The sequence below is a fragment of the Gymnodraco acuticeps genome, unplaced genomic scaffold (genome assembly GCF_902827175.1).
Source record: "Gymnodraco acuticeps unplaced genomic scaffold, fGymAcu1.1, whole genome shotgun sequence".
Taxonomy (NCBI): Eukaryota; Metazoa; Chordata; class Actinopteri; order Perciformes; family Bathydraconidae; genus Gymnodraco; species Gymnodraco acuticeps.
This window is the reverse complement of record NW_022992289.1, coordinates 585686-598579: the sequence shown is the minus strand read 5'-3', so window position 1 is coordinate 598579 and position 12894 is coordinate 585686. Positions and strand designations below refer to the sequence as shown.

Below are 12894 nucleotides of genomic sequence, written 5' to 3'. Positions count from 1 at the left end.
ACCGCTTCAAGATGTGCCGCCCATCATGTACTATTTGTTGGAGCACCAGCCAATAGAAGTGTGTTACAGTGATATCACTATGATCCAGAAGTATAGGATTTTAGCCTTTTCAGACCAAACCCATAACACTCCAGGGAATGGAAAACCCCCAAAAGGATAACATGAAAGTGAAATAAAACTCCGGTGAATGCATCCAGATCATTTCTTACAACTTTATTATGAACATGGCAACATATCAAAGTGAGAACAGCTGATTCAAAAAACAAACAATATTTGATAATATACACATCACATGAAATCTGTTTTACCTCTAAGGCATGCTTCTTGTTTTGTCTTCTACACCCACCCCCGACCTCTGTGTTGAAACACTGAGCATTTCACATGTAGACAGACAGTAAGTGACCCTTTAAACTACAGAATAAGGTTTGAAAAAATAGATGACCCCCAAATGTTACTGCCAATAAAACATGTGATTTAAAGTACATCACTTCCTGTCCTCGTCCAACTTTCTAAAGCACATTCCTATATATATGAAAAGGTATTAAAGAAGGCATTCAAGCGAAAAAGAAACCATCAGACAACTCTAAATACACTATGGCAATCATGGTTATAATAGACAGTAATCCGAGCTGAAAGACATATATCTGACCAACACTTTGCAATCACAGAATTTAAATGTCATTGCGTTGCTGTTTTACCTTATCACTGGAGCTCTTGAACGGTCTACGTTCAGCAGTGGGGATTGACTCCTTTTGGGGACAAACTACGACAGGGCCTGATCTATGACCAACACTGTGAGCGAGAAGTGAAGGCAGCAGCGTTTCAATAGGAGATTTGCACTGCACTTGAGAGCAGATTCACACCACGACAGAAAAATAATAAATCATGTATTTCACCGTTTTCCTTTTAAACTACAGGTTGCATTGCTAACTTCTGACAGCATGGCATGCAGTGTGGATAAACCAATGTCTAAAAGCATCGAAACAGTCGCTGTGAGACTTACCGGGATGCAAAGATAAGGCTATCATCGAATGTTAAGGACAGACGAAAAAGACAACATTTCCTCAGTGAGCCTATGCAACAACTTTTTCTGGATAACGTCACTTTTTGAAAAGTCAACAAATCATACAGCGCACATCATGCAGTTCATTCATGAAAGCAGATCATCTTTTAAAAAAAAGGCTGTTCATACTTCAGATATTATATCCTGGACATTTCTTTTTACGACTAGGCATAAAATGCATGTTAAATTCACAGGTAAGCATTTGTTTGCATGTAAATTGGTAATGTCTCTTGACAAAAACACTGTTTCCTTAGGTTTCGCTTACCTGTGTTATTGCAGCAGAACCTAAGGTGCAAGGTCTGGGACGACGCTGCAAAGATCAGATATAACGCACTGTTTGCCATCAGTGAACAATGCTTACAATTAACAGCCTTTCACAACAGTGCTTATTCAGAAAAATATGTCAGAAAATCAATACGGGGCTCGTCAGAAAGCACTTCCACTACTAGCATTCCACATGCTGAGATAGGAGATAAAAGTTATGGAACCTAAGCATGCTACACTTGAGTTATGCAGTAGGACTTTTCTTAGAAATATGTTGTAATGAATGGCATTATTAAAGAAAACATGACAACTAGACAATGGCACTTAGCAGGTCAGGTATTCAAAAACGCAAAAACCACATCCTTAATAACAGTTCCTACCAACAGTGTAACAGAGCGCTGACATTCAAACCCTCAGTTCAGAAATCCAACAAAATGCTTCCTTCACAAACAGTCTAACAATCTACAAGTATCAGCATACTGTAAATGATTCAAAGTCTGGATGTGAGTCACACAAGGGGAAATGAGTCTCAGAAACATGTGGTAATCTAAAGCACTATTCCTCTCCTCAGAACATTTCATACTTACCCAGTGACATGGGGGGAAATGGCAATATTTGGACAAAAATACTACATATTTTTGCAGTTCAGAATGCATCAAAAAAGGCTTTTATGTCTGAAGTCAGTCACAGTTTTGTACTTACAGTATAGGAGGGCTCAACTGATGGATGAAGACTGCTTAGCCACACGACCCTACAACATCTATGTCCTTATATTGGATAAACACTAACAGAATGGACAGCAAAACGACTTTTTGCAATGTTTTTATATTAAAAAAACATTTGTTTATAAAAAAAACAAATTTATACATGTGAGTTAGTTCGCATTTTGAAAAGGTCAAGACACACGTTTCAATGCATTTTTGATACAGTGGCAATTTACCTGACTGTCCTGGAAGAAGAACAGCACAAAAAATATATATAGAGAGATATATATAACACTAAAAATATGCAACATTTCTTGCAACCACGTTTTCTGAGGAACATGTTAAGGAAGAATACTTGCTTACCGCTTTTTTTAATTTGCCTGTGGAGGAGGAAGTGTCTATATCAAGGCAAAATACAGTGCATACTACCTCAACAATGTCAGCAAACCAGACAGAATTATATAAAAAAGGGAGTGCCACAGCAACGCAGTTAATGCATGATACGAAACATGGATACCTGACGACTTTCTTGTGACAAAACATCTCTCTACTGCAGAGCAAAATCAGAAACAAGTGTAAAAATAAATGTCTATCAACAAGGACGTTTGTTGGTCTGAACCACTCGGGATCATTGCACGCACATAATGCATCTAAGAGCCTTATAGACAGTTGGAGAGAGACAGGACAGCACAACTTTGAGTCAACCATTTTGGACAATAAACCCTGGCTAGCGTTTGAAACCTCCCTCCCCCTCGGTAAAACATACAGAAATTCCTCTTTACCCTTATGCTTTAAAACCACCCCAACTTACCAACACAGGAGGTTTAAGTTTGTTTTATTGCAAAAACACAACAGGTAATAGCATTTTAAAACTGAGATGATTTACATGGTAATGTCTACAGCTTAATAAACATGAGTTCTAACCACATTTAATGTAGATACAGGGCTGGAATGACCATATGTATAATTACCTCACTAAAAACAAAGCATTTACAAGAAAAAAGGAAAAACAAAAAAAGGAGAAGGACGTGTTCGCCGGGAAATCTGCCATCTATGTGAAACACTTTCAAACCAAGGGAATTTAAGATCTTCATCAAGGCGGCTGCATCCAAACATTTAACAAAGGATTTTGTTTCGACAATGTAGCATTTACTCTATGTCCGCTTCACATTACTGGCCCTGTGCAGAAGAAATACATAGAAGATACATTGCATGTTAACAGCGGAATCAGCGAATCAGCTTCCCAAAAGAAAAGCTTAAAACCTGTTTAGGGAGGAAGTCGTTTTGGTTAAGTGTGTGTGAAGGTGCGGCCGTCACTGGAGCCCTGTAAACCCTGAGGAGGGAAGGCGGTTACGGCACTAAAGAATTGAATATGCAGTGGTGTGGCGGGCATTTTATCGGGGTTGTACCTGAGGGGCTTGTGGTGCTGCTCCTGGGTTTGCTGTGCCGTAGTACGCAGCCTGCTGGCGGTAGTACTCCGCCCAGGCTGCGCTGTAGTCGGGCTGACCGCCAGGCTGAGAGGCAGCTGCTGCGGCCGCGGTGGCCTGAGGGGCCGCTTGACCTGCAGGGGGAACAAGAGAGATTGTTGGCACGGAGATAAGATTCAGGAAAATGAGCACAGCACAGTAGATTATGTTATCACGTGTGTTACTAGCCAATAGAAGTGTTACATAGTGATGTCAGTGTCTAAACAAAGGAGTTCACTGGAGGAGTTTCAGGAGGGGGGTGTTGACTTTGGGATGTTAGCCTTTGCAGACAATTTACATGCATCAAAACCTATATAACACACTAGAGGAAAGGGAAACCCAAATAAGCATGATGGGGCCCCTTGTATCATTTTATAAGAAGGTGAACGAACCCACCACCACTTCCTATAGGTGGTAGGACAGAATCCTTCTGCCTTTATATTGGGCGGCTGGGAGAGCAGACACTCTACTAGAGAGGGCTGCTGAATGAACACAGCCACCCTTCAACATAAAAAATCATTTGAATCAAAACAACAAAAACATTTCTCCTTTTTTCAGCCATTGAAAATATAAACTACTCAGTTTCTATGAGATGACTCTTACAATCAGGGTCAAACTTCATGACTACTTAGTTTGCCTTTGAAAACCAAGTTGCACCACTTTATATCAAGTTTATTGACCAAACTTTATTCCCGATTGTCGCAATAGAGGCGAAGTCCCTCCCTTTCCTTTCCCTTTCCACATGGGGCCTTATTTCAGAAAAAGTATGTATTGAAGTCAATGAAGAGAGAAAACGTATCTTTCGATGCCGTTTGAATTGTGCCACGAATTACACATATGATGTTTGTCAATCTTAAAAATAATTTCCATGTAAAAAAACTCAGTTTGTCGTAAAACTGTTGAAATATAAGACTATGAAAAATACGCAACTAGAAAGACTACAAATCCCAGAGTCGCGTAAGTGATCCACTAAATATAAGAGATAGCTAAGATAAGGTAACTTTAACAAGATGCCTGTGTGCTTAGTACCAGGTTGTTATCATACCAGCAATGGGTCTTGATCGTTCTTTCGCTTCCCGTCTGATGAAAGGACCAGGAGTGGCTGGCTGGATTAAGTTAGCTACCTAGCTAGTAGCAAGCACGTTAGTTAGCATTACAGCCGGCTTAGCCGTGTCATTTTTATTAGCCTTAACATGAAGTAACATGAAGTAACCCAAAATGTTAAACAGTAAGAGTAGTAGTCATATTTCGTGAACTCTTTGAAGAATACTGTCACACCAGTGTGATCATTCTATAATACACCGTTTAAGCCCGGATGCCCCCGGGGGAGAAATGCTAACGCTACATTAGCATCGGCGGTCTGTTCTACTTCATGCCATCTGCACAAATGGTTGACATTTAACATTAAAAAGAGCAGGCAGTTCAGGGAGAATCAAAGGCAGGCAGGCAGCTTTGCATGACATTCTTCTGGACGTGTTTCATTGTGGTGATAGTGAGGGTATCAATCCCTTGTTTGGCAAGACAGTAGTGACGGCCATCTTGGTGTCACATTAGCCTGTTAAGCCCCGAGCATGTTTTTCAGGTTTCAGGCTCGAAAATGACATTCCCAGAACAAATGATCATCAGACCCTTCTAAAAGGGTTAAATTAACAATCTTTTTTCTCGAAGCAAGGTTACACCTGTGAGTTGGATGTAGAAGTGTCAGAATCAATATAGATGTTTTTATTTTAAAGTAAATTCAGATTGAACACAGTAAAAAAATGTAAATTATTGTGTCTGTCCAAAAAAAGAAAATTACTTATAGTGAAAACCACCCTGGAATGATGGGATGGTAGACTAAGAGCTTTAGGAATCCAAACTACAACATATAATAAGTACCCTGTATCAAGATTGATGCAAAACAAGTGAAATTTGACCCTTTTAGAGAGATTTAGCACAAAAAAAACACTTCTGGGGTCATTTGGGTGGATTTTCCATATCTCTGGCCCCCCTTGCTCGATTTTGCTGATTGACATCTCTTTCTAACCGACAGAGCCAATGGAATCGAGGGGAACTCCCACATACTCATTATTTGGTAATGTGTGTGTGAGACTGACGCATAGCCAAAACCGGAAGCTGCGATAACTCTGGTGGCTACCATTAGCAGCTAACTTTACTCTCCGATTTTTACATAAAAATTGATTTATGGTTTATAAATAAAACAAATTATTCGACAGAAACATTATCAACCTACGGATTAACCGATTCAGCCGCGTTTTTTCTTGTTTTAATGCCATTGAACACGTATTTTGATCAGATTGACAGCTACGGTGAGACGATCTCCCGTAAAAGCTACGTGTTATGTCTGCGTTTGCTTCCCCTGTCGCGAGTTCGGATCACTCAGTGATGATACTATATACCTAAATAATCTGTGGAATCTCAGCTTTAATCGGATTTCTTGTATGTGCAGCTACGATAAGGTATAAGGGTATCTTTATCTTGAGTTCTGTGCCAAAGTGCGTTAGCATTTTTCGCTCAGGGGTCATTTAGATGCTTCTTATGAGACTTGTGTTTTGTTTTGGTAAAAATGGTTTGTATCGTCAGTTAGCTGAGATTATTTCCGTTAATCTGGTATAACACATTAATAGGTTCTTAAATATTACGATGCCCAGAGACAGTGTGGTAAAAAAAAAAAAAGAAAAGACCCACGAAGGGTCTTTGGGGCTTAACGGGTTAAAAGTCTTACTTCACAGTTTTACAGAAGAAAAGAAAGAAAGTTTACTTGCAAAATTATCTTTTAAATTGACAATCATCATATCTGTAATTCGTGGCACAATTCAAACGGGATCGAAAGATAACTTTTCTCTCGCCATTGACTTCAATACATATTTTTTTCTAAATAAGGTCCCGCGGAAGGGTGGACGCCTCTATTACTAAAACATACAAGAGAGGCACTGATGCATACATAAATGCATCAACAGAATTGAGTCGAATATGTTACCACTATCATAACTTGATGCATCAGAAACCATATCGAATAATAAAGCAATTAAAAAGAGGACTTAGTATTTCACTAGAAGGAGTACTGACCTTGTTTCTTGTAATATTCCTCCCAGGCTTTTGTGTAATCCTGAGGTTGTTGACTCTGCTGACCTGCAAACAGAAGGACAATAAAGTGTCAAATAATTTCTGTTTAGAAATAAAATATGAACATAAAGGAAAATCCTTCTACATGGCTTACATCCATGAGACAAATGAAACATATTGCATCTAATGACACACAAATGAAACATATTGCATTTAATGACACAAATGAAACATATTGCATCTAATGAGACACAAATGAAACATATTGCATCTAATGAGACACAAATGAAACATATTGCATCTAATGAGACACAAATGAAACATATTGCATCTAATGAGACACAAATGAAACATATTGCATTTAACTTTACAGCCATTCATGACACAGAAAACTCCAACTCATTCATAAAGCCCAATTATAATGTAGAAAATAAGCTACTCTAAGGCTGCTCTGTGTCCTCAGCTCAGTCCTGTAGATAGTGTTGCAGTCTAAACAGCACAGGCATCAAATGTCAGACTGCCTTGTGTTAATAGTAGTACACTGTAACTAGGTTCGTATATCCATTCCGTAATATTCCTCCCAGGCCTTGGAGTAATCTGCCTGTCCACTCTGCAGGCTGTGGGTCACCTGTTACAGAAACACGGCGCCGTGTAATTAGTGAATCGTTCTCAGCAGAGTCTGCTCCTGTCTGGGTTCAGGTCTACCAGCTTTGGGTGCTGAAGGGAAACGATCCTGGGGTCAAATAATATGTTCTGCAAACCCATTAAAGGTGGAACAAAACCACGTCAAAGAAGATGTGAGCACAGAACACTACTAGCCTCAAACTCAAGTACGCTACCCTGCTCTACTCCTGCCTCAAGTTTCTGCTTCTCTCAGAGGAACTAATGGAGACTTCGGTCACCTTGGCCGTTGGACTGAGTCGTGCCTGGAGCTCCGCTCGTTGGGGTCATGGGGGCCTGCGGCTGCTGCTGGCTGTACTGAGCGTAATAAGCTGCCCACGCTGCTGCATTGGCGTCTGCTGCTGCTTTATCTGGACATAAAAAACATTTTGTTCAAGAGAAAGCCTAAGATAAGAGCTGTAAACAGACACAGCTGTTTGTGTTTAGCCAATGAACAATGCCACCGTCAATCAGGACTTTAAAACACGTTTCAAGGAGTATTTTTGTAGTAAGTATTTTTAACAAACCCTGTAGATGCTCACTTGGATCCGGCTGTCCTTGTTGCCAGTGAGGGTATCCGTTGCCCCATCCCTGAGGCTGGTAAGGCGCTGGTGGGCCGCTGATGAAAGAACAAAAACATGAATTTCATTTACCCTAAACATCTTATATTATTGTCATCATGTGAAGATGTCCAGCTTGGGTGAAACCAAGCAGCCCCTGTACTTACTGAGGTCCTGGGGGTCCCTGGTTGTATGGCCCGGCGTTGTATGGACCCATGGGAGCCCCGGGGGGTCCAGGTGGTCCAGGAGGGCCGTGTGGGCCTGGACCTCCATGTCCTCCACCGGGGGGGCCGTGTGGCCCGCCCATCGGAGTGACAGGTCCCTAAAAACACAGAATCACACCCTGGTCAGTAAACAAGCTAACAAAATAAGCAATATATCCAATGGGGCTTTAAAATTAGCTCTTGGTGTCTCACCCCGATTTTCTCCTCGACTAGCTGCCTGGCGTAGTCGATCTGTTGGGGGGAGCCCCGTACTGTGAACATTTTGATGTTGGGGTCGGCGTTGGGGGGAGGATTTCTCTGCAGCTCGATCCTGGCTCCAGACTGCTGGCTGATGCCCTTTATCGTCTCACCGCCTGAACAGTTCAGAAACCATAATTAATTCACAAGTCCACTGTAATTGAGTCTGTTATTTAACCAGATATGACGTGTCATCTGGTAGAGGGGCCACTTACCTTTTCCGATGATGAGGCCGGTCTTCATGGTTGGGACAGTGAAGGTGAACTCCTGCAGGCCACCAGGGGGGCCCATGTTCCAGTTCCCTTGCCCGCGGCCACGCCCTCGGCCCCCTCCGTGTCCTCCTGGGGGCCCGCCAGCCTGAACGCTCCTGAGCAGGTCGGAAATGATTTCTGCTGCGTGCTGCGCCTGGTCGGGGGGGCCCATGATCTGTGCTATCCTCTCAGGGGGGGTGCCGTCATCTGGAGAAATAAAAGGATTAGGGACCATCCAGACAGAATATATGTTTTTGGTGAGTGACATGTTTAAGTCTTGTGTTCAGGTCTCAGATTAAAGGGTTAGGGTATCCATCAGTTCTCAGCGTGGTGCATGATTTTTCATCACGGACCAAACACATTAACAGCATCCAAAAGACTTTGGCCACAGTTGCTGTACAGTAGCAGTCCAAAACATTTACCTGGTTTAAACTGAATTCTGACGCCTGTGTCGTTCTGTATTTTCTTGATCATCTCTCCATTTCTGCCAATAACAATTCCCACTGCAAACCGAGGAACAGGAACCTACATGAGGAAAGACAATAAAAACCAGTTCAGAAACAGACTCAACATCTTGTCTCCAAAATAATTGAGACATCTTGATTGAAACACTCACATCTAAGCTGTCTCCACCATTTCCTCCTCCGCCGTCGCCACCACCACCACCATTTCCTCCTCCGCCGCCATTACCACCACCACCACCACCGCCGCCGTGTCCGCCTCCAACTCTTGATCCGTACTCTCCCCTCTGCTCCCTGAAGCCTTGATCTCTGATCAGCTCCATCACCATCTCTTTGGCTTGCTGTAGAGACAAGAAATTACATCTTATTACGGCACTTCTTCACTAGTCCCCAACGGCGACCAATAAAAGACGCTTAGCCAAGGATATAATGACCGTCTTTTTACATTTAAAACATCCGTTTTAATGTAAATGCAATTTTGATGACATTTATTTTAAGAACGTTAATAAAATGAAATGGGGTGGGGACTCACCTGAACTTTAAAGGGTTCTCCTGAAATGCGGAGTGGCTTATCAGCGCCTGTGTTTTGTGGTCCATCTTGGATCATGACCATCTTCACTCCAGCTCTTTCCTGCAGGTTAAGAGAAGAATAAGAATGTGCCCATGCCAAAAATGTCATCTAATAAACGACTGCTCTCGTTTTCACGCCCACTCTTTCTACTTAAACTCTGGCAGACGCTCACCTGAAGGCCTTTGATGGTTTCTCCTCCCTTCCCAATGACGAGTCCGGCTTTAGTGGCAGGGATCATGATCTCTTGGACCGACGTTCCGGGGCCGTCGTTGTGGTTGAATGCTGGAGCTGGACGCCCCTTCTCAACTATCTCTGTAAGTAGCCTCTTTGCTGCCCTAATGGAAGAAACATTACCATTAAACAGTCTGAAATCCCTGACATGGATCCAACTAATATTAGGTGTTTGTGAATATGGTGTATAATAAAGTGTTGACTTACTGGATGGATTCTGGTCCTCCGGTCAGTGTCACCGACCTATCAGGCATACCTCCACTGTCTATATCAGAAACATGCAGTCAATTCAAAACATCTCAGTCATTATGAACTATAATTTTCTGAGTATCACTGGAGCCAAAATATCAGCAACAGATCTAAACATACCCGACGCAATCTGTATCTTACATCCAGACTCTTGCTGCAGGCGAGAGATTTGTTCGCCTCCTCTTCCAATAACTATAAGGACAAAAGGTGTTACCCTAACGCACTCATTATCAAAAGACATGCTCAAATTCTTTGTTTTTGGGCCTACACTTACTGAATCCAACCATGCCATCTGGGACCTTGAATTCCTCTGATAATGACCTGAGAATAACAGAACAGATCAATCAATGTGATCTTTGTGGTAAATATTTAAATAAAAAAAATATTCATAATTTAGCTTGAGTATCTACCTTGGGGGACCACCCATTCCTCCCATTCCTGAAAACGCTGCAGAAAGACATTACAATACATTAGGTGGGAACAAATATACAACACAGACCTTTAACCCATGCAACAAATTCATGCTAATTTTGGGGGCAATTACTCAAAGGAAGGGAATAATAACAAATTACAGCCACAAATTCAACTGCAACTACAGCTACGTCACCAGTTCACTCACCGTCGTTTGTAGCCACTTTCTTCGTCTCTGGTTGGTCTGTGACAATATGACATAATAACCAGTATAAGTATCTATCATTACACCCACTATCACATTACAGTTCTTTAATCTAGAAATGGCTAATCAACATTACCTGAAATTGAAATGGTTAAGGCAAACAGCAAAAGCCTGCATAGCCACCATACATACAGAGCTAGATGTACTCTTAATTATTACGCACACCCAGAAAATCCCCACCAATTCAATAGTCCTGCTATCAAACCCTCCACCCTGAACGTGTTAAATGTTGGTTTCGGTCTTTATTTTTTCATTTTGTCAGATTTCAGGATATAGTATCTACGTACCTCAAGTCAGAAACTTGGTAAATAAGAGGATTTATAAGTATATTTTATGCTTTTAGGGAAAACAAAGCTGAAACCAACACTGCCTCACCAGAAAGTAAGTATATATATATATATGTATAATCACACTAAAAATACCCATTACCCAAAAATTACATTAGATCACCAGTGATGGAATATAATCAAATCGATTTACCCATGTTCTGCAGTAAGGAACCACTGTAATTGTAATTATACTGCTCCACTAGTTGTTACTTAGTAATTCTTCATGTCAATAGTTCCCCAAATGTATAAATTTTCATTGGCCCTGATTTGATACAGTGAAAATGTCATCCAAGTCTCAACACATGCACCTAAACATGGTGGATTGGTTCAAATTAAAAAGGGAAATAATATGGTTTGGGATAAAATACTTAATGTTAAGCGTATTAGTTAAATGTAAATTCTAGTCAAATTAAGTTTAGTAGTGGCTAAAAAACACACATGCAAGTATTAGCTATGAAGACTTGCATTGAATCGATTTGAACCACTGACCGATATTTAGGTTAGGCATGGGAAAATACCCACCAGCGTCCTCCAGGGGCCTTTTCTGGCCTCCGTAGCCGAAGTCGTTCGTCTGGGGCGCTGAAGGAACATCACCGCCGATCTTCGCTGCAATCTGAAACAGAATAATTAAACAAAACGGAAATTAAAGATGATTTATAAGCTGTTTTTGTGTTTTACGCGTTTCTTTCTGCGGCCTAGCGTTAAAACAAAAAGAAAATACGCTCCGGAAGTGCGAGCCAACAAAGGAAAATAAAACGTCCACTTTAAAATACATTAGGGTTTTACGCGTATGGATTTTGTTCTTATCCCATTACAAGTATATAAGTGTCCGATGATTAAATAGATTTGTAATGCGTTTGTTTCCACATCTGTTTTCGCTTTTCATCGTCATGGTTAGCATAGCTTAGCTTCGCGTGCTGTCGTATCTTACCCCGGGGAGAAAAAGCATCAAAATCGTGCCTTTTCGCCCCCTCTTTCGATGATTATTTTTTACTTACTTGATCAAATGATGTTCTTACCTGCCGTGCTCTCTGTAGAGCGTCTTTAAAAGCGTCATTCATGCCTGGGCCGGAGTTAGAGGACGGAGGAGCCACGCTGCTGTAGTCAGCCATATCTGATGATCTGCTGCACAGCGACTCAAGATGGACGGTTACATTCACGAGATCTGCACGGGAAACTCGCGGGGAAATGAAGTATCGCGAGAAGTGTTTAAGGCGGGGACAATACATGTTTTTACGGGTAAATCTTCTCTAAAACGTTGCCTGTAGGAAACAAATAAATTAAATTGTGCAAAAGTAAAAAAGCCCTCCAATATAACACATTTCTAAACACCTTTATTCCGAAGGGACCACTTGTTCTGTGTTTTTTTTTCAGTTTGCTATCACAGCAGCTTGTAAACAAGGGATTGCACAACATTTGAAAATGAAGAAGAAGAAGAAGAAGAAGAAGAAGAAGAAGAAGAAGAAGAAGAAGAAGAAGAAGAAGAAGAAGAAGAAGAAGAAGAAGAAGAAGATGATGATGATGATGATGATGATGATGATGATGATGATGATGATGATGAACCTTTATTAATCACCCTAGGGAAATTCAGTGTTTAACCATAAATATCTCAAAAGAGAACAAAAGTACAAAGTAAGATATCCACACATATTGACAGAGAACTATACATCTGTAGACTTATACAATTTGCTGTCATATTATTTACTTTGAGACTTTTTAGAAAGTATACTTGGATTCAGGGTAGTATAGTTATTACCCTTAGTTTGATCTTATAATGTATAAATTATATGTAGGTTTAACTACCAAGCTGTAGGCTTTATAAAGTAGTGAGAATTAGCACAATCTTAACCAGATTTATAGAGCTTTATGAATGCATTGCAGA

The 12894-nt window shown here is 40.9% G+C and overlaps 1 protein-coding gene across 18 annotated transcripts; it reads right to left on the bottom strand.

Annotated features, from left to right (window-relative positions):
* Window positions 1-198: 198 nt before the first annotated feature.
* Window positions 199-12191, bottom strand: fubp1 (far upstream element (FUSE) binding protein 1). 18 transcript variants are annotated; one of them, XM_034207780.1, is made up of 19 exons: window positions 12032-12191; window positions 11502-11625; window positions 10627-10662; window positions 10418-10454; window positions 10282-10328; window positions 10128-10199; window positions 9966-10023; window positions 9700-9862; window positions 9489-9587; window positions 9112-9297; window positions 8918-9020; window positions 8460-8702; window positions 8200-8360; window positions 7951-8105; window positions 7751-7842; window positions 7466-7594; window positions 6567-6629; window positions 3441-3592; window positions 199-3210 (listed from the first exon to the last, which is right to left on the bottom strand). In XM_034207780.1, the coding sequence occupies exons 1-19, from the start codon at window positions 12122-12124 to the stop codon at window positions 3202-3204; spliced, it is 2022 nt and encodes a 673-aa protein (XP_034063671.1). In that variant the 5' UTR covers window positions 12125-12191; the 3' UTR covers window positions 199-3201. The 18 variants fall into 18 exon arrangements, with proteins under 18 accessions (XP_034063671.1, XP_034063686.1, XP_034063672.1 ...); XM_034207795.1 differs by having other exon boundaries at window positions 12011-12160; XM_034207781.1 differs by having other exon boundaries at window positions 10149-10199; window positions 12011-12139.
* Between the last annotated feature and the right edge of the window lie 703 nt (window positions 12192-12894).